The following is a 25,770-nucleotide window of genomic DNA, read 5'->3' on the forward strand; positions in this document are numbered from 1 at the left end:
AAATTCTTATTTTGTATTAAATTATTTAATAGTGGTTAAAACCATTTAGTTTAAATACTTCTTGCCTAGTAGATGACTTTATTTGTTTTTAAATCTGTAAAAAAAAATCAGGAATTTAATTGCTAGCACTATTATTGCATTTACTGCAATAACAATAAACCTAGAATCAGACAACATGTTGGTTTAAAATGATTTCAAATGTGTTTTGAATATTTTTAAATGAATAAAAAAGAGAGAGACACAAACAAATAATCTAGATTTTTGATTTTTTATTATATTATTATATATAAGCATATGTAGACAAAGAGATATACAAAAATAAGATAGATACCCTAGATTATTATTTGGTATGTGCATATACTGCTTGCTGCATATGCTGCTCCAAAAAAACCTAAATTAATAAATAAAGTATCGCAAAAAGCTTAATTTGTTAAAAAAGTAGATCTTTTTGCAAAAGTCTAGAGGGAGCACAAGGCCCACTCGGTGCTACCGTCATCGTGGCCCTTTGAAAACATTTTCAAATAATTTTTTATTTTCAAAATAAATCATTTTATTAAAGATATTTGACTTTTTTTCTCATCAAAACTGACAATAAAATCAAATCGAAATAGTATTTTGGAACAAAAACAAATGTGAAATCGGAACAGTATTTTGGAATGGATGGAGTAAACTAAATCTTTAAATTTTTTTTTTATTTGTAATTACCCTAAATTTAAATTAGTGATTTGTGGTTGAAACTATGACATTTGTAAAATTATTAGGTAAAATGCAAATAATTTAGTTAATGCAAAATTCATTAAGTTGCATTAAAATAAACCACTATAAAACCAATAGTGTATTTTAAAAAGAAATTCAAGATTTCATGACAAGCAAAACAAATTGTTTGACATGCAAAATTAATTTTTGTTTTGTTATGCTAACAATTGTGATCCAAATAATATAATAAAAATCAATTTTATGTTAAAATATATTCATTAAAGAAAAGTAAATTCACTTAATACCCTTTCACTCGAGCTAAAGGCTTTTTTTTATTTTGCTTGTACAGACAAAATGATGCTAAATCTAGTAAATTTAGAGTATGATATTTTTTTGAGACACCCTAATGAACATGTTGTACAACACCTAATGAACAGTTGTACAACAAATGGAAATGGGATTTTTAATACGTATGTAAAGAAGATCTAAAATCAAAAATTAATTTAGCTATAAAAAAATTCAGAAAATATTTAATGATGGATTTTTTATTTTGCTCTTGAAATTGTTTATTGTTGATGCTTTTTAAACTGTTTAATGTTAATGGGTTTATACTATTCGGTTTACACAAGATGATGAAAAAATTTATAAAATTAAATCTAACTACCATTTTCTCTACTTTTTTACTATGCTCAGTATAATTAACTTTTCTTTAAATAATAGGTGTTTCAGGTAATTAAGTTGTAATCACAATAAAACAGAAAAAAAATTTTCCAAGAACAAACTCCATACTTGAACAGCAAGTCAAGATTGAGTTTTATATAGACACAATCTAGATTTTTAAAAGAACAACGAGTTTTATATTTGAAAACTTTGGGGATAATTCCTAATTTACTGTTTGATTTTAATTCTGCTGTTCTAATGTTGGCATAGTTAATCAACCATATATGTTCCTTGAATCATAAAAAAACCATTCAAAAATACAAAAAACAAAAACATAGGAATAAAATGAGTTCTGACATCAAAACAAAACAAATTAAAGTAGAAAATTGATTAATCACCGGTGTCCAATTGGGAGAGAAGAAATTAGTTTCTGTGCCTGTATTTAGATATTATTTCAATTTTTTTATAACGGATTTGAATTTTTGAAGAATAGAACTTCATACTTTTTATTTATTTCAAGAATTACATTGTTTAATTATATTCCATCAGACAACTTAAATTTAAAAGTAAAAGAAAAAGATGCAAATTTAAGGTTTAAATTTGCATCTTTTACTTTCCATTTCCTTTAATAGTTGTGTCTTTTTTGTACTTATGATGCTTCACTTATTCCAATGTAAAATTTGTTTATAGTAGCATGAGCTTATATTAGATTCGTATATAGTTAGGTTTGCTAAGCATTGGTTTTATAAAAGGAAGGTATTCTTAAAAAGACAGTTGCAGTTGGTTTTAGGTGAACTTTATTGTTGTTTTTAATGCAACTTACAATAAGGCGCATTAAAAAAAATTTTGTATTTGGTATATAGTTATAACTTATTTTTATTGTTTTTCTATTAAAAACTTTAGAGAATTTATAACTCATAGAGATTTGCTTACCAATTAGGCATTTATTTTATTATATGCACAGTTTGATGGTGTGGTGCATTTGTAGATTCCATTCGGTGATGTTTAATTGCTGATGATTGCCAATAAGTATTTTTCAAAATTAATCTAATACTACATGTATATCTATCTATCTATCTACATATATATCTATCTGTCTATCTACATATATATATATATATATATATATATATATATATATATATATATATATATATATATATATATATATATATATATATATATATATATATATATATATATACCATATATATATATATATATATATATATATATATATATATACTACATATGTATATATATAATATATATATATATATATATATATAATATATATATATATGTATATATATATATAATATATATATATATATATATATATATATACATATATAATATATATATTTATATATATATACATATATAATATGTATATATATATATATATATTTATATATATATATATATATGTATATATATATATATATATATATATATATATATATATATATATATATGTATATATATATATATATATATATATATATAAATATATATATATAAGGGTCTCTTCTCCTAAAAATTTCCAACCCTGGCTGTTTTAGCCACTACCTCTTAAACTGATATGACCTTCCTACGCTACTGAATAATATTGCACTTTACATATTGAAACATAGCATGTTCAATAAGTTTTCTATATATGTTTAGTTCAATATTTACAGTTTACTAATATATTATATTAAAATCATTTCAGTTAATTAATTACAATTAGAGTAAAAAACATTGCTGAAGTTGAAGGTATTGCCTCTTACTTTTAATATGTAAGTATTTTCAATATTTAAAAATAGATATGGGGATATTAGTATGTATATTAGTAAATTAATTCATACAACAGTATTAACTTAAAAAATTATGAGTAGAAAGTCACATTGCACCTCAGCTGAGTTCTTAGTAATTCAATGGCTTAAAAACAGTGGAAAGTCTTATAGAGAGATTTCAGGACTAACAAAGCATGCTGTTGGAATGGTTCAAAACGCTCTTAAATCAAAAATATGTGTGGAAACTAGAGATCGCAAAAGAAAAACAAGTTACAGAGAAAACAAAATAATTATTCATGAAGCTAAAAAAGATTTATCTCCAGCAACACCATTTATCTCCAGCAACACCATTAAAAAAAACTTTAAGTTAAATGTTACTGCACAAACAATTAGAGGACAATTATTTGAAGGTAACTTAGTTTCAAGATCACCTAGTAGTGTGCCTTTATTGAAAAAACGACATATAAAAGCCAGAAAAGAGTTTTGTCATAAATGTTCTGCATGAGCAAATAAAAAATGGGGCACAGTTTTGTGGACAGATAAATATAAATTTAATATCTTTGAATCAGATGGTAAGCAGTTTGTCCGCAAATCATCAAATAAAGAGTTTGACCCACATTACACTAAAAAGTTATATTTGGTGGTGGAAGCATTATGGTGTGGGGATGTTTCTCTTCATCTGGTATTGGTCCTATCTATTTAATAACAGACACTTTGACAGCTGATATTTATACTAATATACTTGAAGAAAAAATGCTTCCTTATGCTAAGGATAACAAGCTTCTGCTCTGGATATTTCAACAAGATAATATTCAAAAAAATACAGCTTCTATTACAAAGAGATGGTTCCAAAATAATGGCATAAGACAATTGGACCAACCAGCACAATCACCATTTAAATCCAATATAAAATTTATGGAAAGTTGTAAAGGATGAGGTAGCAAAACCAAATCCTTGAAACAAAAAAGATCTGTGGGAGGCTGTGAAAACATCATGGTATGCTATTCCACTATCAACATGCCATAAATTGGTCAACAGCATTCCCAAATGACTAATCGAAGTTAAAAAAAATAAAGGACATGCAACAATATATTAGGCACTTTTTGTAAATATTGTATGAAGTGATTGATAAACCTTTTGCAAAAAAAAAGGAAAAGTTTGTTTTTGTTCTTAATTTTTTTAAATTATTTTTGTTAAATATTTGTTTCATAGTAGCATATATTATTTATTTGTTACAACATAAGTAAAAATAATTAACAAAATACAAATCATAGATTGTCAGATTACAGTTAGTTTTTGTGAAGCTCATATTGCAACTTTCACTAAGGAAAGCTGCAAGCTGTAGTAACATTAGAGCTTATTGAGGCTCACTTTAAAACTGTTGACAGTTTGAGAACCGATTACTTTATCTGGTAACATGTTCCATGCGTTGGCAATGCGATTGTTAAAAAAGCGGAAACGAGCTAAATTATTGCTGTGCTTTTCATGGTGAAGTCTTTCTCTGTGATTTGCTCTTGGTGGAATTGTGATGAGGGGAAAGTGCCAGTTGACTATGTCGATGTTAATAATAATTTTTCATTTTTGGATGAGGTCACCTCGTTTACGACGTTCAACAAGAGAAGATAGGCCAAGTTGTAAACATCTGGACTTGTAGTCTAACTTTTTCAGTTTGTCTGGTATTTTTGTGGCTCTGCGCTGTATTAATTCAATAGTTTGTTCATCCTTGACCAAGTTCAACAGTTTGTTCATCCTTGACCAAATGAGGGTTCCAAGCTGGAATTGCAAACTCAAGTAAAGGACAGATGTAGGTGGAGTAGACTTGTTTCTACAAAGAAGCATCACCAGATTGGAAAGTGTGTTTTAGGATCCCTAGCATTTGATTTGCTTTACATGAGGCAATGATGGATTGGGTTTCTACTTAAAGATCATTGGTAATTTGAATTCTCAAGTCATGCTCAGAGGTGGTTGCTTCCAATGTAGTTCGAGTCGTTATTAAACAAGGGCCTAATTCCTCCATTAAGTACTTAAAAGGAGATAACTTTTTTTGGCCAAAGTGCATGACCTTGCGTTTCTTTGCATTTAGCTCCACGAGCAAAGATTTAGATTTAATGAACAATTTGGTCAATATCTGATTGGAGTTTAAGTTGAGCAGCAAGTGAGTTGACAATGCTTAGGATTTTAGTGCCATCAGCGTAGATCTTACAACTGTTTTCTTTGCTTTTTACATCTGGCAGATCATTAATGAAAATGACAAATAAAATTGGACCCAAGACTGATATTTGCGGAACCCCACTTATCACAAGTAACCAATTCAATTGAGTATTGCCAAGGATGACTCGTTGAGACCTGTTGAGTAGAAAAGCTTTTATCCAATTGAGAGGATTGCCTTCGATTCCATACATATTTAATTTGTAAAGCATTTGTTGATGTGGGACTTTGTCAAATGCTTTAACAAAATCCAGAAATATGACGCCAACTGGTAGCTTTCTGGCTATATTTCCAGTCAAGAAGTCCATTGTTTCAAGGAGATTTGTAATGCATGCTTTTTTCTCTATAAATCCGCGTTGACTATTTGATAAACAATTGTTTTATTTTAGGTGCTGCATGATTGCCTTCTTAACTAATTTCTCCATTATTTTACACGGAATCGAGGTGAGGGATATTGGTTTGTAGTTTGATGGGTTGATTCTAAAGCCCTTCTTAAATAAAGGTATTACATTTGCTTTGGACCATGAGCTTGGAATTTCACCATTGTCAAATGACTTTTGAAAGATGAGAGTAAGTGGAGAAGACATTGAGGTAGAACAAAAGCGTAAAATGTGAGGACTGACATCTACACCAAGTGATTTAGATATATCTAGTGCTGAGAGTTTCATAAGAGTGGCCAGAGTATCGAAAGATATGCTATTGAGGATTGTGTTAGTTCTACGATCAAAATAGGGAAGATTGTCATTGGATGGCTCTTTGCTGAAAACTGATTGAAATTGATTGTTAAGTGAGTTGGCTCTTAAAATTTTGTCAGAGCTAATGATCTCACTGAAACTGGTGATTCGCATAGATGAGATCTGATTTATTACAGAGGGTTTACTATTTATGTATGAAAACAGTCTTTTAGGGTTACGCTTATCATTGGCAAGGGCAATTTTAAAAGATTTCAGAGAAGAACGACTTAATTTTTTAACAAACTTTCTAGTTTCTCTTTATTCCCTAACTAGTGATGTGATTTTCCATTTTGAACTGATGTTGCGAGTCCAGATCGGTTTTTTTAAGACGAATAAGAGATAATAGTTCTTTTGTCATCCATGGTTGTTTTTTGGGGGATGGTTTGTTCGGCATATGATGGATAATATGAAGACAACATTCATTGTATTTGTTGAGCCAAAGTTGGTAACATTGTTCTACGTTTAAGTCTTTAAAAATAGATGATCAGTCAAACTTATTGAATTCTTTGTTGATTTTTTCTTAGTTACCATGCTTCTATATAAATTTAGAGCTGTTAAAATGTGATAATTATATGCTGGAAGCCAGTTTGTAATACCAGGTGATAGAGCAATGATATTGATCAGACAAACCAAGTGGAGGACCGAAGTTGATTTCGCTAGCACGATATGGAGAGTCACATATCATGAGATCAAGAGTGTTTGTCATAGGGCGATTAGCAGGTTTGAAAGTAGGGACAGTGACGATTTGGTGAAAATGACAATCTTGAAGAAGAGAGACAAATAAAGAACTAAGACCAATTTTACTAGAGAAAAAGACTGAATTCGAAGTCCAAGTAATCTCTGGGAAATTGAAGTCACTGGCAATGATGATACCATTGTATTTTTTAGTCGATAATAAAGTTTTGGCATGGAAAATAGCACTTGAAATCTCTGAGAAGGCTTCGATACTGGAGGATGGAGGTCTATAAATGCAGCCTAGGAGCAGAGTTTCATTCAGAAGCTTTAGTTCAACCCATAATTGTTCTGAATAGTAATGAATAAAATCTTTGTGTAGTAGGGATTCCTCTAATTGGTTTGAGATGATTTTACTGTTTGGTTGCAACGGTCTGAATGATAGAGGTTGTAGTTCTGAAGAGAGGGAGTTGATTGGTCATTGAACAATGTCTCGGTGATAGAAATAATGTCAAAAGAGTTGTTTTCTGCAAGTAAGGACAGTTCGATGAGTTTTATTGGATTGAGGGAGTTTGCATTGGTTTAGAAGCATGAAAGATGAGATAATTTGATGGAAGAGCTGGCCTTGTTAAAGAATGTTGAACTAGTGAGATGTTGAGTGCAACTGAATACCTTCAGCAGCTGATTTCCATTTGAGGAATGGGTTCCTCTCTTTTCCATTGAAGTTGAGTGTTTTGAAAAAACAGTCAATATCAAAGAAAGAGAGAAAAATCAATGCATTTGATTTTTTTGCTGCGGATAACAAATTGAAAATGTTTGTCAAGCAAATCTTTTGCCAATAATGCTGAATTTTCTGTAGCATGCTTTTTGTTGAAAGTTTCTTGTTCGGTCTGGGCAAATGTAGACAGATTTTAATTCATCTATCGAGGCAAGTTGCTTTGCATTAAATAAAAGATCATTGCGGTGCTCATTCGAGTCAAACTCAATGACGATCAATTCATTTGGTTCAGCTGCTATTGTAGTTAATCTGGTGTTGTTGTTGATCTTTTTTGTGAAATGCCCAACAACTTTAAAAGCAACATTATAGTTTAATTTTTTGAGCATACTTTGAACTGAAATTAGCATCTGATTATTGTCAGAAGATTTTGGAAGACAAGTAACTATAGCTCTTATTGATTTTGTTTATACAATTTTGGCATTTTCGTTGACTGCTGTGATAATTGCTTTATTGGCTTCTGAACCGTGCTTGACTGCGTTTGCCCAGTTAAGAGTTGTGGTCAAGCTCAGAAATGCTGACTTTGGCTGTTGAAAAAGATTTGCTTTTAGAGTAATATTTTCAGTTTCAAGAACAGATACGTGGGTGAGAAGAATGCTGACTGTGGCTATTATTTTGATATGGTAGCATCAAGCTTTTGAGAAGCAGCTGAATGGTTACCTTGACCAAGGCCTGGCCAGTTGGCTGCTAGAGCTGCAAGTTGGTCGGTTGAATAAGGTGTGGTCATAATCATCAATGATTTACAAATTGCTCAATCTGATATTATATATTTGATAAGAGGACTACCACTCTGAATAACAGTGGATTACCTCTTGGTCAAGATATTTTTGAACTTTTTATTCTTTCTTATTAATACAATGTCTTATAAACATTGAATTTTCTTGATTATTCAAAAATACAATCAAATTAACCATTACTGTATTTATCATTTTTTCCAGTAAATTACCAGCTACTTTAAACAAAATCATTTGTAACATAAAAAAAATTTAAAAAAAACATCATAATTTTTTAAAAAAATATAATTTTTAACAATATAGTTTATAAAAACATAAAAGTTGATATCAGTTAACATCAAATGCTATAAAACGCTTTTTTTGAAATTTTAAGATATTAGTTTTTCCACCACTGTGTATGTATATATATATATATATATATATATATATATATATATATATATATATATATATATATATATGTATGTATGTATACATACATACATATATATATATATATATATATATATATATATATATATATATATATATATATATATATATATATGTATGTATGTATACATACATACATATATATATATATATATATATATATATATATATATATATATATATATATATATATATATTTATATATATATATATATATATATATATATATATATATATATATATATATATATATATATATATATATATATATATATATATATATATATATATATATATATATATATATATATATATATATATATATATATATATATATATATATATAGCACAGAAACGCTGTGAACATCTGACTGATTATTATTTTTTTTGAATCAAAAATTTTGGGGATATCTGACTTAATTTTTGTTTTTTTTCCTTATGAATCAAGATAACAAAACAATAATTATTAGATTTATCTAAAAGTTACATCTGCCTTTTGTTCTTAAATATCATTTCAATACATTTTCAGAAAGTAATCTAAAAGTATTGCAAAGACATCTGAATTTTATTTGGCCACCAGTTCTTAAATTTAAGTAAAGCATGCTTGAGGACACTATACTTTGATTTATGTGTATATATATCTATATATATAAAACAATAAAAACACTTATCTAATTGATTTCTTGAACAATTTCTTTCACCATCAGTAGGTTAATCAGGAAGGTTCTTGATGAACTTATTGATGGTGAAACAAATCATTGAAGAAAAAAATTAAATAAGTGTTTTTACTAATTTATTATTGCACTGTTTTTTAAGAACATTAAGCACTTTGTTTGTAAAATACATAAATATAATTTACATTTTTGTGAACTAATACACTAACATAGTTTATATATTTTGTTGAAGGTATTGCCTTTTTCTTTTAATCTGTAATTATTTTCAATATTTAAAAATAGCTTTGGTGATATTAGTATGTATATAAGTAAATTAATTCATACAAGTTTAAACTTGTTCTAAACCCTATATTTTTGCATACAAATTTCAAAAATTCAGTGGAGTTGGTAGTGGAGTTTTTATGTTTTATATTCTCAGTCTTTAAAAGTTGTCAAAGAAAGCCTAATGTAATAAAATCCTACTTTTTGGTGAATTTATACATTTCAATTATATATATAGTGTTTTGTTTCTCATTTTTCATTAGAAAGGATCAAGATGGTTTATTGGCAATGGCATAATTGATTGGTACATTCATGACTATTATGTAGAATATTTTTATTATGAGAAGTAATAGTTTTGATTAGATTTCTCTTTAATATTTTTAATTGTGGACTGCATACAATATAGACACAGCTAAGACCATCTTTTTCTATATAGACCAGTAAAATTTAAGACCATAATCTTGGGCAATATTATATAAGGTAAAGAGATAAATTACTTTGCATAATTTGACTATGTTGAAACTACCAAATAATTTGCATAGTTCAATCTTTGTTGAAACTAATAAATTCGGGTCTAATAATACTCTAGTCCACATACTATTTCCTAAAAAACGTAAAGATTACCTGATATGGTAAGTCATTTTGATTGATTTATCAGAAATTTTGGTGAATTGTTTTGCATGTCTTATAGAAACTTGAGGAAGTCATTTCGAAATTGAAAGGTAAAGCTTATCAATATTGAACTGAATTAAAAAAATTAATTATTTAAGGTACCTATTTAAACAATTTTATAACACCATTTATATATGTATGTATGCATGTATGTATGTATGTATGTATGTATGTATGCATGTATGTATGTATGTATGTATGTATGTATGTATGTATGTATGTATGTATGTATGTATGTATGTATGTATGTATGTATGTATGTATGTATGTATGTATGTATGTATACATGAATGTATGTATTTATGTATGTATGAATATTTAATGCATTTAAATATGTATGTACCTATGTATGTATGTTTATTCATTTAACATATCTTGCTATTTATATTGACAGAAAAAAAATAACAAACATAGATACAACCTTATGGTAGTATAGTAATATACCATGCTTGTTCAAATCAATTAATCATATTATTAAGAAAAATATAAATAATTTTAACAACCTTCCTCTGAACTGCAGCCAAAGAACTTAAGTTTTAGACATAGACCTTCTTTATTCCATAGCTTGGGTAACACATTTAGGTGTTGAGCAGTTATAGGAGGAGAAAGTCTTGAAACTGAATTTGTAACTGAATTGTAAGTGTCTTCAGTAATTCCATGAAAAATCTGAAAACATAATTGGGCTGCATGTTTTTTTCTTTAACGGGTATATAAAAATTAGTTAATACTCATAAAAAACATAGTATTTTATTTATTCACTAAGTTTAGTTTAAGTTACATTTACACTGTTTACAAATGAGATAAAAAATTATATTTAGAATATATATCATTAGAATAATAAAAATCTCAAACTACCTTCGCTGAAAAATCGCAAGGAACAACATTTTGAACACTTTTATTATCTGGACACTAAAAAAAAAACTAATTAAGTTAATGAAACTATATATGTTTAAGGAAACATTGAATAATAAATTTAACCTTGATGAAAAAAAATTTTTTGTACTAATCATGTTTATAAAAGTAAATATATATATATAAATATATATATATATATATATATATATATATATAATATATATATATATATATATATATATATATATATATATATATATATATATATATATATATATATATATATATATATATATATATATATATATAGATATATATAGATATATATATAAATACAAAATTGTGTTGCAATGAGATCAAATGTCAGTTTTCACTTGAACTAAACTTTTCACGCTAACTAAACTTTCAACAAGGCTGCAAGCAACCACTAATTAGAATTGGAAGTTACTGGAAGAGTAAAGATGAAGATTGTAGAGCAAGATAACGATTGACAGACAACTTAAAGGATTGCAAATTATATGAATCAGGAAACCAAGATGAAGGAAGCGAATTCCAAAGAACTGATGCTTGAGGAAAAAAAACTAGACGAATAAGAGTTTTTGGAGCACTTAAGAACAGTCACAGAAAAAGGATGAGACTTAATTGAATGACGAGTAACACAAGAATGAATTTTAGTCGACAACGATGTGATAATGGTTGGAGGTTTATTGCCTAAAATTGAAAATTGGTGCTGTTATAATGCTACTTCGAAATTTAGATCTCAAAGGTTGACTTTGTAATGGAACCTGCTTGATGATGCATGCACTACACAATAATTAAATTAATGGTGAGGTTCTAACAGGTGTATCAGCTGGTAACAGGGTATTTATTCCTAGAGGTCAATTAGCTCCATCAGATTCAAATTTACCTTTTATACCTAGACGTCGTCAGTGTCACGTTAGGTTAGCATACTCAATGACCTTAAATGAAAGTCAAGGTCAAACATTTGATAAAGTTGGTGTTTATCTCAAAAAGCCTTGTTTTTCACATGGCTAATTATATTTTGCATGTTCAAAAATAAGATCGTTTAATAGTTTGTTTTTCAAAGTTAATAAACATGCATTACAAGGTATGTCATTAAACAAATATTACACAAACAATGTTGTATTTACAAATATTCCTAATTTATAATATTGACAAGTATGTTAATGTGTTTTTGATGTTTTGTATATGTTTTTTTTTTTGCTATACATGTATAAATATGTATGTGTTATATGTATGTGTTTATACATGTTTAAATATGTTTGTTTATGTGCTTAAGTTTATATTAAGTTGTTTTCATGTGAAAAGTGGTTTTATTTGACAAAATGTAGCTCAAGATAGTGATCCTTGCCAGCCAAGCAGTGTTACTAATTAGCGGTGTTATTTGGCACTTAATGTCAAGTGGTGTTACTAAATTGTGGTAGCGTTTAGTGCCAAGCAGTGCTACAAGTGTAGAGCTAGGTTGTGTTGTCTAGCTTCTTTCATTATTATGAAAACATGTCTAAATATTTTGAGTTATGTGTACTAACAAATATTTTATGCTAAGTGAATTCAGTAGCGTAGCCAGGATTTTTTTGATGTATCAGATAACACTTTCAACCAAACTTAAGTGTGTTTATGTTTGTCAAATGAAAATATTTTGCAAAAAATGGATGGTGTTAAAGCTTAGGCACAAATATGTTTAAAAAAAGTTTGTTTTTCTTAAACTGAATTTTTTTTTAGACAATACTAAAGTTAAGTTCATCAACAGGTTTTAAATATATCTGAAACAACAAAATTCCAACTGACACCAAAGGTGCTATTGTTTGTCATCGTGTAAGGTTGTTGCTGTGATGTATTGATAGACAGCTTGGCTTACCTTCATGTTGGTGTCTACTGTTAAAAATGATTATTAAGTAGCTTCATTACTGAAACTTTCTCAAATTCACGATTCACTAAAAGCCAAGAAATATATATTGAAAAAATGTCTAATTTTTTTACCTCTGTGTGAATTTTTATCTTTAATCATTTTGATAAAAATGAATTTTTAAAAAAAAAGAGTATTGCCACCCTTCCAACCAAATAATTGAGACTTTCACAAAAAAAATCTCAAAAAGTAAGTGCCTTATTGATTATTTAATATGCATTTTCATTACAAATTTTTGTATTTTTAATTTCTCAAATGAATTAACAATACATATAAATGTACATTCAGTATTATCAATGATTTTTTTCATTTTCAGGTTTATTTAATTTAAAAGTCTTTAAATTGTTAATTATTTTTTAAAGGCGAAGAAGAAGAATCATCAATCTTCATACTATTTCCTACAAGCTGTTTAAATAAATTGCAAATTTATTTAAATTAAATAAATCAAAATGTTGTAATTAGTGTTTTGAATAATTTTCATGTTGCTACATTATTTTGCAGTTTACTATCACTTTGTATTAAATTATCTAAACTTATCGGTCCTTATGCCAAGTACTTCACATATGAGTTTTTTATGTTTTTGTTTTATGCTGAAAAACAGATTAAGATAATTTATTTGACATACCTAGCTCCCCATGACCCATTTTATTGGTCCTCAATTGCTTTGCAAAATAAAGATTATTTTAATTAGAGGGTTAAAGTTTTACTAGAGACATAACTTTCTAGAAATGTTTCTTTGTCATAAAAGTTTGAAATTATTTATGTTGAGTGCTTACGTATTCAATTAGATAAATCTGTGAATTTAACATACTTAAGAGACAATTTTTTTAAATTTTTAGTGCATAAGTTCAGAATTTTTCTTTCAAAATGAATAAGTTTTTTATAAAGCTTTGAATAAGCTCTGCGTATGCTAATTCTTTTATGGTTGCTCAGAAAGCAATTGTTTGAGTGAATAATTTTTCTATCGTTTACTAAACAATATTAAATTAAAAAGAAATTTAGAGTTACAACTATTTTACCACACCCCCATTAGAACTTTTAGATTAGGGATCGTCCATAAATTATGCAACCCTAAATTTCACTAATAAACAAAAAAAATATCTTACAAAAAAGTTTAGAAAAGGCCACTTTGGAATACTCACAAAGACCTGTATTTTTACGGGTCAGATCAGCTAGTGTATATATATATATATATATATATATATATATAAATATATATATATATATATATATATATATATAAATATATATATATATATATATATATATATATATATATATATATATATATATATATATATATATATATATATATATATATAGTTGTACTCACTTTTACTTGACTTATTACATTAGCTGATTGCTTTTATTGTACTTTTAATTTTTTTATGTAGCTACATAAAAAATTAAAACATCTTCTGTTACAACAAATAATTTTTTGTATTCACTTAGTTTTTGTTAGTAGTACTTCCCAGTAGATTATTGCATATATAGTAATCAAAGTTAAGTAGTAATCAAAGTTAGGCAGAATGAATGTTTCAAATCAAAGTTTCAATCAAATCAAATATTTGAATGTTTCAAATCAAAGTTAGTAATCAAAGTTAAATAGAACAAACGTTTTGAAGAATTGTAAATGAACTTTGAAGGCTAGACCAAATATACTAGTTATTGAGAATAAGTTTTTATCTCTTTTATGTGTTCAGTAAATATAATTTACTGTTTATAATGACACCAAACAAAGAAAATTTATTAAATATTTCAATTTCGAACTTATTACCTAATATGGTTGATAGTGGGAATATTATTTTAGATGAATGCTTATTTGTTAAAATCATTGCTTTAGTTTTATCCCAATTGATGTCAAGTTTATTAACATAGCACCTTTCAATAAAATTATTAAATGCTAACTGGTTTATTTTTATTAGATTGTTTATATTGGTATCACTTGTCATAAGTGTTGTGACATCTGCAAATAACGTTGATTCAAATGATGTCAAACATTCAGGTAGATCATTAATGAAAATCAAAAAAAAAAAAAAAAAAGAGGTACTAAACTGGAACCCTGTGGTATACCGATATTAGCTTGTTCTTTGTTAGAATATGCATCTTTAACTTTTGTAAAAATTTAAAAGGTATAGCAATTATTATTAAATGCTTTACCAACTATTAAGATTAAAGCAACTATTTTCATAATGAAAATAGTTGCTTATTAAGCTCAAGGCATCAGTTGAAAGACCTTAATGTTTTAGCTTCAAAATCAGTAAATTGTAATCCATGCAAAAGAAAAGTCAAAAGCTTTTATGAAATCTATACATTTTAATAATGAATAGAGTTTTTTAGAGTTGCTTAGCTTTACCTTAGAGATTGTTAGATAAAATAAATTTATTGATTTTACTAAGTTCATTTTTCACCAGAATTAAAAGACAGAGAGTAGGTTTGTTTAAAAAAATGTTTTATGATCTTATAAAGTGATAAAGCAGTTGGATAGTAATAAATTTTAATTATGCTAAAAATCTTATGTTTTTTTTACATAACTTTCCATATTTAAAAGGCTATTTATTTGAGACTCTGATTTTTTGTAGAATGTGGTAATAGAGTTGATGAGCAGCATATTATATTGGTCTAAAGATAATTGATAAATTTGATGTTTTATTGGCTTATGTAAATGTTTACTCTAACTTTCATATCCTCCTGACATCGTTAGTTAGTTTTCACTGAAAAGTGCTTTTTAAGTTTATAGATTTGATAAACTTCATTGAACCATCTTCAAATGCAATCTTTAACTTGCTGAGGAAATTTCTTTTTTTTGATGCCGCAGGTTAAAGGAATAAAATCTTTGTTAACGCTTTGTAGATTATTATGGTTAAATTAAGAAAAAAATCATACTATTGTTATTTATTATTAGAATAATAAATAAATAAATCATATTTATTATTATTATTATTTATAATAGGAATTTGTTTTACAATTTAATGGGAATGGTTTAAATTTACATTATTATGCAATAATTTGTCATTTGGTTTATTGGAAGATTTATAAAAATTTTCCAAAAGATTAAAAATTGCTGTTTTTTTCATTTGAGAGTCTGATTTATTGTAAAACTTTCACTGTCATGTAGACCTAAATGATTAATTTGTATTATGTAAGATAAGGAATTTAAAATGTATAAGCTTAAAAACTTGCAAATTTCTACACCTTTATAGCTTCCCTTTGTTATAATAGAAACAGCATAAGTCAGGTCAGGTTATCCTACTACTGGAACCATGTAACCCAGCACAATCTGCTTCATGTCCTGCTGCCTTGTAGGATATGCTTTTTTAGGCAAAAGCTAGGAAAAGCCAACTCCAAATTAAAAGACCCCCTACCTTAGGGCACTTGGTTCAGAAAGGGCTAGAGATGGTGTCTCCATAAAAATACTCATCTTGGGCAGATGTTAAATGCTACTGTCTTGTAGAAGGCCTCCTAGGCAAAGACTTTAGGGGTAAAAAGATTATATCTGTTGGCCAGCCTCGCACCCCTTCTTCATCTATTAGGCTGGTGCAGATGTATTTTTAATACATTGTTTCCAGTTAAGGATGTTGAATGCTGGATCTTTTTGACTCAATGCATGGGTTTTGATTGCGTCTCTGTTTTTATTATAGGCAACTCATTCTATTATATCCTAATGAGGGCACAGCTCTAAAACTCAGTTTTAAGCTTCTGAGACCGGCTGGTATTCAGGTTTCCTGAACTCTGTGGTAGCTCTCAGAGAGGCTGATTCCATTAACAGCTGAAAAATATCAAAGTATTAACAGTGCCATGTTGCGCATGGATGGTGTCCCTGTTTGTACTTTAGGTGTGGATTGTCAAGACCACATTTGGAGCCCTTTGTTTCGCCTTAGGGTTTAATAATGGTAATGAGGCAATTGCTTGGGCTATTAAACAGTGTACTGAGTACTGTCTATGCTTTGAGTCAAGTTCTTTAACAAATTTAAATATGAATGAAGTACCAAAAACTATAAAACACAAAAGACCATCTTCATAACTAAGTTGCTTAAACCTATCAATCACTAATATTTGTTGCCCTCGAAGTAACTTTTCTTCTGTTGAGTCTTATCTCTTGCAAAGTTCACCAGACCTACTTTCACTTTGTGAAACTAATTTGAGTTCAGCTGTCTCATCTTCTGATCTAAGTGTTAATGGTTATCTTCCTTAAATTCGTAAGACTCCAATAGTCACATATTTGGCCTGGGCATTTACATTCATAAGAATTCACCCATTTGTCGGAAAACTAGGTTTGAATCCACAGACTATTCTTTTATGTGCTGTTGTTTAGCAGCACTTCACTCTATCACCTTTCTCTTAGTTCTACATCGCTCTTCTTTATCTCAAGACTGCACTCTTTTTGATGTTATTTCTGATTAAATTGACCAAGCCCTCTCTCCTTATCCATCAGCCAATATCGTTGTTGTTGGTGACTTTAATTCTCATCACAAAGAATGACTTGGCTCTAATGTCAGTGACTTTGCAGGCGTTAAGGCCCACAACTTTTGCCTTTCTCAATTCCTAACTCAACTAGTCAACTTTCCAACTCGCTTTCCAGACAACCCAAATCATTTACCTTTTCTACTGGACTATTGTCTTGCTTCTAATCCTAGTCAGTGCTCAGTTTTTCCACCTTCACCCTAAGGAGCTTCTAATCACAGTTTTATCTCTCTAAAACTATTATCTCATTCTTCTTCATCATCTGAACCCCCTTATAATCATACCTCTTACAACTACCTTGAAGCTGCCTGGGGACTCATTCCGTCATTTTCTTTGTAATGGCCCTTGGGTAGAAGTATTTCATCTTCCTTGTGTAAAATGTGCTTCTTACATAAAATTTATGGATTCAGGCTGACAAGGAATCTTTTATTCCGTCTCGACAATTACAGGTCATGTCTCACTCTTCTTTATGTTTTTCTCACATTGTGCTGCTGCAAATTCCGATCAAAACCCTTACTTCCATATCTATCAGCAAAACAATTCTTCAGAAAACAGATGTCTGTTTATTACCGCTAGAAACCATTATAAAAAGGTTTTGTCTAACGACAAAACCAACTATTCTCAGGTCATGAAATCTCGTATTTTGTCATAAAAAATAAGCTCTCAAGACTTCTGGAGATTCTTTTAAAGTATCAATAATAAATGTAATTCCACCTCTCTTGTATGGTTCAGACTTTGTCACCTCACCTAAAGATAAAGATGAAATATTTGCTAAGAACTTTTCATCAATATCATCTCTTGATTCCAATAGTTGGGTTCTGATTTTGATTTAACCATCAAACAGGTTGATCCATTGCTTGACATTCATATCACTACAGCTTCTGTATCTGAAGTGATTTCCTCCTTAGACTCTTCTATAGCTTGTGCCCCAGTCAACATACCTGTTATAGTCTTGCAGAAGTGTTCCCCGGACCTGTACAACAAGTGCTTAATCAGAGTCTTGTTTTTCAGCCTGCTGGAAAGCTGCATCTGTTATCCCTACTTTCAAAAATTCTGGAGAGCAATCTGATTCATCTAACTACCTCCCATTAGTCTTCTGTTCCTATTATAAGCAAGGTTTTTGAATCTTTAATAAACAAACACTTAATCTCTCATCTTGAATCAAATAACTTACTTTCTGATGATCAATGTGGATTTCGATCTTCACATTCTACAGCTGATTTGCTAACAGTAACAACTGATGGGTTTTATTGTGCATTAGACAAAGGTGGAGAGGTTAAGGCAATTGATCTTGACATTTCTAATGCTTTTGATAAAGTTTAGCATGCTGGTCTTCTTATTAAGCTTTCTATTACAGTGTATCTGTTAACATCTTTAAGATTATTAAATCCTTTCTTTCCAATCATAGTATAAAAGTTGTCCTCAATGGACAGCACTCTTCTTCTTATTCTGTAACTTCAAGGGTTCCTCAAGGTTCAATCCTTGGCTCTATACTCTTTATAATTTACATTAATGATGTTTCAGATATTTTTACATCTAAGGTGGCATTGCTTGCTACCATTTATTCTTGTCATGATAAGAAGCCAACGCTCTCTGATTGTTTGGAGGGGGCATTTGAGCTTGAAAAGGATCTCACTTCTACTACAACATGGGGCTCACAGTGGCTGGTGAATTTTAATTCAGATAAAAGTCAATTACACAATAAGTTAGATCTTCCTTTATTTATGAACAGTAATGTACTCAATGAGTCATCTACCTTTCATCTTCTAGGATTAACTCTTACCTTCGATCTTTCTTGGAAACCATTAATCAAATCTGTTGCAAAATAAGCAACTGCTAAGGTTGCATCTTTTTATCAAGCTCAATACTTTCTTATTCCAGATGCTATTCTCTATCTCTATAAATATCAAATCCAGTATGGTATACTGTTGCCATATCTGGGGCGGATCTTCTGATGATGCCCTTTCTCTTTTAGACAAGGTGCAAAAATGCATTGCAAACATAGTTGGACCTGCTCTTGCAGCCAACCTCTAACCATTATCACATTGCCGTAACATTGCTTTTCTTTCTCTTTTCTACAAATACTATAATGGACATTGATCTAAAGAGCTATCCTCTCTTATGCCATCTACTAAAATTCTATATTGTGTTTTTTCTATGACTTTTTTTTAAGTGCTCCAAAAACTCTTATTCCTGCTATTTTATACCTCGAGCATTAGTTCTTTGGAACTCGCTTCCTTTATCTAGCTTCCCTGATTTATATAATTTGCAATCTTTTAAGTAGTATATCATTGTTATCTTGCTCTACAATCTTCATCTTTTCTCTTCCAGTAACTTTCAACTCTAATAAATGGTTTCTTGCAGCCTTGTTGAAGCGAAGATATTTAAAAAAAAAAAATACATATATATATATATATATATATATATATATATATATATATATATATATATATATATATATATATAAATTCAATGGCTGATGATTGCCGTATAGGCATGAAACTTAAAGTACCATAGAAAAAGTTGTTTTTTCTTCGTTAATATATATGTATATATATATACATATATATATATATATACATATATATATATATATATATATATATATATATATATATATATATATATATATATATATATATATGTGTGTATCTTTACATTTATATATATGTATCTTTATATTTATATATATATATGTATATATATATATATATATATATATATATATATATATATATATATATATATATATATATATATATATATATATATATATTACTTTTTCAGATTCAACTTGATATAGATTTTTAGTATATTGCTTCCACTATCTGGGTCCTCTATTTTTTTTTTTTTTTTTTGTTATTTACCTCCTCAAGCCCAAGAAGGCCACTACAGATGAGGAGGCTACTTAATAGTGGTTATAACCCTCTCTCAACTCTATAATTCCGAAACACGAACCTCGACGAACAAGGCCGCTGTGCGGAGAAACAAGTTGAGCGCGGTACTACCAGGGACGTGGTGGGGATTTACCAATACACCACTACCACTACACCACACCACTATTACAGTAGGCTTTCTATTAATGGTGTATATATGGGGAAGATAATCCATCATTTGATAAGGGTTGGCACCCAAAATGGCACCAGAGAAAGAGAGGATGCTGGGAAGAGAACAAGACATGGCTCCTAAGTTGTAAATGACTTTTTGTTTTAATAAAGACATTTAGGACTTCTGAATTTTCTTTTTTTTTCGAAAATTATTTTTGTTCATAAAGTAATTTAACCCTCAGAATAAGGGTCGGCATTCGGCAATGCCGATCTAACTGCTGACCTTAAAGTAATTGAGGTCGGCAAAAAATTGCCGACTTTGTTTCGATGTTTTATGGTAAGACCTTTCTATCAAATTTTTTTTCCCAATCTGATGCGGACCTCTAAAAGATTGAGGTCGACAAATTATTGCCAACCTCAATTTTCCTAACTCCGAGGATTGGTAATGTGATGATTTTCAATTTTTCCAATTAATTTTAATGCTACCAAGTTAAATCATTGAAATAAGACACTTTTATTGATGATACTCATTGACAATTAATAAAAAGTCAGGGTCAAACATTTGATAAAATTGGTGTTCATCTTAAAAAGCCTTGGTTAACACAACAACCATTTCTATGTAGCATCATCCAAAACCATGCTATTTGTTAATTTTGTGATGTTACTATTGTGATGTTTTCTGTTGACAAACAACTTGGCTTACCATCACACTAGTGTCTATTGTTAAAAATGTTTATTGGGTAGTTTCATTACAGAAACTGACTACATATAATCATTTACTTAAAGCCAAAAATTTAGTTTTCAAATAAAAAAAAGTTTTGTCATATTTATTGATTATTTATTTTTACCATTGCTTTTTCAAAATAAGTTTATAATCCAAAGTTGCAACAACAAATATTGAAACTTTCACATAAGAAAAACAGCTTAACAAAAGAAGTTTCTTATTTGCTATCTGTTTAGTCACATTTTTGAGTTTTCAAATAAATAAACAGAGTACATAACACATTAATGTGTAAAAAGTGTTTTCTTATATTTTGAATTCCTTCTGTTATTACTGATTTTTGAAAGTTCCTACATAGCAGAATTTAAGAAATGTTCTGAATGTTGATCAATTTCTAAAAGCCAAAACAAAGTTTTCATAATCTTCATACAATTACAATTAATATGACTATATAATAATGGAACAATATTTTGATTCAAATTACTTTCATAAGTATTTTTGATACTTTTTTTATGTTAAATATATTTTTTTGTAACTTTTTATGTTTATATTTTTATTTTATCGAAAGAAAAATATGTGTTTTGTTTCTCACATAAATTTCTATATATTTTGGAATTCGAAATCTCTTTGGAATTATTATTTTGTATAGGTATATTGGCCATTTTTGCTTTATTTTTTTATAATTCTGTTAAATTTTTGTACTTTATTACCATTTATATTTTTATCACCTTCAGTAATTACGATATAGATGGTTTTCATTTGCATGAAGTAATGACTTTAGACACAAACAACAGCTATAATTTGGTTGCCAAAATCGGCATTAAAAACAACCTTATTGAAAAATATTGTAAAGAGTTTTTTTTACAGAAAAGCTTTTATCAAAATAGTCTTCTTTGTTAATGAAAAAAAAAAATTAATATTTTTTACACGATAAAAACTTTTATGTAATTAAGCATTGTTTTGAAGCCAAAAATTTTAAATCAAATAAGTTTTTGCCAATTACGAAAAATTATTGACGTAAAGAGACCAAATTAAGAACAAGTTTAGAAACAGCCTGGTGAAGAACAGAATAACCTGACCCATATCATACAGGTCTTGACATCTAGTTTACTATTAATTTCACACCTTTAAACAGGAAATGTAAGAAATGCAACTCTAACAAACTAACTTCTATGCCTTTGACCAATATTTAAAATATTATGGTCAAGAAAAGTAGCACATTTTTTAAACTAATCAGCAAAAAATGGAGGAAAAAAGAATAAAAACAATTGAAATTTAAAAAAACAAACAAACAAAAAAAAAACACTAGCCAAATAGGAGCTAGATGTAGATGAAAAAGAAGTGATTTATCTGAATGACAAGTCTCATAAAAAGTAATATTGAGCTTTGGTAATGCATGAGATTTGATTGTTTCTTGTACATAATTTTATTTGAGCAGGAACCATCATAATGTTTGTAGTGAAGACACAGTCCTACTACAATGATTTGTAGGTTCACAATACAAGAGCAAGTCCACTTATGTTATGTGTACCTTTCATGAAAAAAAGTCACCTCAGTTAATTTTGTAATGTATTTGAATGAATAAACAGTAATATATAAAAATAAGTAAACGTTAAATTTAATTCCAATTAATTAAATAGTTTAAAAAAGTCAGCAGGAAAAGTTCTAAACAAAACATAAGGTGTTATTAATAACGTTGAAAACTTTAGGCATACCTTTTTAATATATCCAAAACCTTTTTTTTGGTATTGGAAAAAAATAATTTTAAAATAATGTGTGTATATATATATATATATATATCACTTCTAGTCCCATAGAAATGTTTATATGAAGTTAATTTTTTCAAGTTTATAATAGAGTTTACTATATATGAAAATGAAAGAAATGCATGTACTAAATTTAATAACAGCTTATTACTGTAAAGCTATATAAATATTCTTATTATTACACATTATATCCTAATAAATAAAAAAAAAATAAAAGTATATAAAAGTATACAGTTGCTTTGTCTCCTTCACAATATTCTGGTAAGTCGCATTCTCCATCAGCCTCCCGACATAAAGTACCTTGCTTCTTGAACTAGAAACGAAAGGTATTAAAGTTAGGACAAATTTAATATTTAAAGCCTAATTACAAAATTAAAGCAACGAAGGAAAAATAAAAAACAAATTATAGTATTAAACAATAGTGTAAACTTTTACAACACAAGCAACTGCATCTGCTGCTAATATTTTCTAACTCATCATCATAACATAAAAGGTTTTAATAAAGAGCAAAGTATTAAAAAGATTATGATATGTTAAAATAAAATTATTCCTAATGGAACTGTAGACAAGTTTGAAAAAAAAGTATACAAAATACCGACAGCTAACATATTAACAACTAAATGATCATTAGATATTAACACTATCTAAAGGTTAACAAAGATATTTTTAAACAGACACTGCTACCAAAAAAGAGATGGTACTACAATTAAAAACTTCAATAACAAGAAAAAAAATAGAGAAGAATGCTGCTGTTAAAAAAAACCTTTAGTTAAAACGTTTAGCTTTGAAATTCAATATATGTATATAATCAAAAAATAAGGAAAATTTTGACAGATTTAATCATTAAAGCTGAAATTGCAATTGACAGCTGTACAAGTAAGTTATGTAGCCACAAATAGTTTTTATTAAACAATTTTCTTTTTCAGTATCTTCACTTCCAACGAAGCTGCAAGCAACCACTATTAGAGTTGGAATTTAATGGAAGAGAAAAGATGAAATTTATTGAGCAAGATAACGATTAACAGTTGACTTAAACTACTGCAAACTTTACGAATCAGGAAAACAAGATGAATGAAACAAATTCCAAAAAACTGATGTCCTAGGAAAAAAATGGACAAATAAAAAATTTTGGAGTACTTAGGAACAGTCACAGAAAAAGGATAAGACTTAATTGAATAACAAGTAACACAAGAACAAATTTTAGTAGATGGCACAAGAGACACTCTTTGGAGCATTATAGTATTTATAAAAAAGAGAAAGAGAAGCAACATTAAAACAATGTGATAATGGTTGGAGGTTGGCTGCAAGAGCAGGTTCAACCATATTTACAATGCTTTTTTATCACATTGTCTAAAAGAGAAAGAGCATCATTAGAAGTTCTACCCCAGATATGGCAACAGTGTTCCATACAAGAATGGAATTGGGATTTATAGAGAGAAAGAATAGAATCATGAGTATAAGAGAGGCAAGCACAAAAAAGAGATGCAATCTTAACAGATGCTAATTTTACAATTAAATTGATATATGGTTTCTAAGGAATATTGAAAATAAGAGTTAAACCTAGAAGATGGTTTTGTCTAACATTAAAGCCCGCTATTCTCAGGTCATGAAATCTTGTATTTTATCACAAAAATTAGGCTCTCGTGACTTCTGGAGATTTTTTTATAGTATCAATAATAAGGGCAAAATTGTAATTCCACCTCTTTTGTATGATTCAGATTTTGTCACCTCATCTAAAGACAAAGCTGAATTGTTTCCTAAGAACTTTTCATCAGTATCATCTCTTAACTCCACTAGTTGCGTTCTACCTGATTTAGCCATCAAACAGGTTGATCCATTGCTTGATATTCATATCACTCCAGCTTCTGTATCTAAAGTGATTTCCTGCTTAGACTCTTCTATAGCATAAGGCCCAGTCAACATACCGGTTATAGTCTTGCAGAAGTGTTCCCGGAGCTGTTGTCTATACTTTTAAAATTATTCAACAAGGAATGCAAGGAACGCTGGAAAGTTGTATTTGTTATTTCTATTTTCAAAAATTCTAGAGAGCGATCTGATTCGTCTAACTATGTCCCATTAGTCTTCTGTTTCTATCATAAACAAGGTTTTTGAATCTTTAATTAACAAACACTTAATCTCTCATCTTGAATCTAATAACTTACTTTCTGATCATCAATATGGATTTCGATATGGATCTTCTCATTTTACAGCTGATAACAGTAATAACTGATAGCTTTTATCGTGCTTCAGATAAAGGTGGAGAGGTTAAGGCCATCACTCTTGACATTTCTAAAGCTTTGGATAAAATTTGGCATGCTAGTCTTCTCCATAAAATTTCTTCTTAAGGTGTATCTAGTAATATCTTGAGGATTATTGAATCCTTCCTTTCCAATTGTAGTATAAAAGTTGTCCTCGATGGACAGCAACCTTCTTCTTATTCTGTAACTTCAGGGGTTCCTCAAGGTTCAATCCTTAGGCCTATACTCTTTTTAATTTACATTAATGATCTTTCAGATATTCTCACATCTAAGATGACATTATTCGCTGATGATACTACCATTTATTCTTGTCATGATATGAAGCCAACACTCTCTAATTGTTTTGAGGGGGCATTTGAGTTTGTGGCTCACAGTGGCTGGTGAATTAATTTCAGATAAAACTCAATTATTTTCAGCCAATCGTTATCCCAATAAT

The 25,770-nt window shown here is 28.6% G+C and overlaps 1 protein-coding gene across 2 annotated transcripts in view; it reads right to left on the reverse strand.

The window, feature by feature from the left end:
• Positions 1-25,770, reverse strand: part of LOC136076853 (disintegrin and metalloproteinase domain-containing protein unc-71-like) — a 162,500-nt gene that overhangs the window by 31,886 nt on the left and 104,844 nt on the right. For both annotated transcript variants that reach the window (XM_065790460.1, XM_065790459.1), the window contains exons 18-20: positions 23,309-23,389; positions 11,152-11,205; positions 10,800-10,962 (exon numbers count right to left, since the gene is read on the reverse strand). In XM_065790460.1, coding sequence (XP_065646532.1) covers positions 10,800-10,962; positions 11,152-11,205; positions 23,309-23,389 — 298 coding nt within the window. The remainder of the gene's footprint in view (positions 1-10,799; positions 10,963-11,151; positions 11,206-23,308; positions 23,390-25,770) is intronic.

This window comes from Hydra vulgaris, chromosome 02, assembly GCF_038396675.1.
Source record: "Hydra vulgaris chromosome 02, alternate assembly HydraT2T_AEP".
Classification (NCBI taxonomy): Eukaryota; Metazoa; Cnidaria; class Hydrozoa; order Anthoathecata; family Hydridae; genus Hydra; species Hydra vulgaris.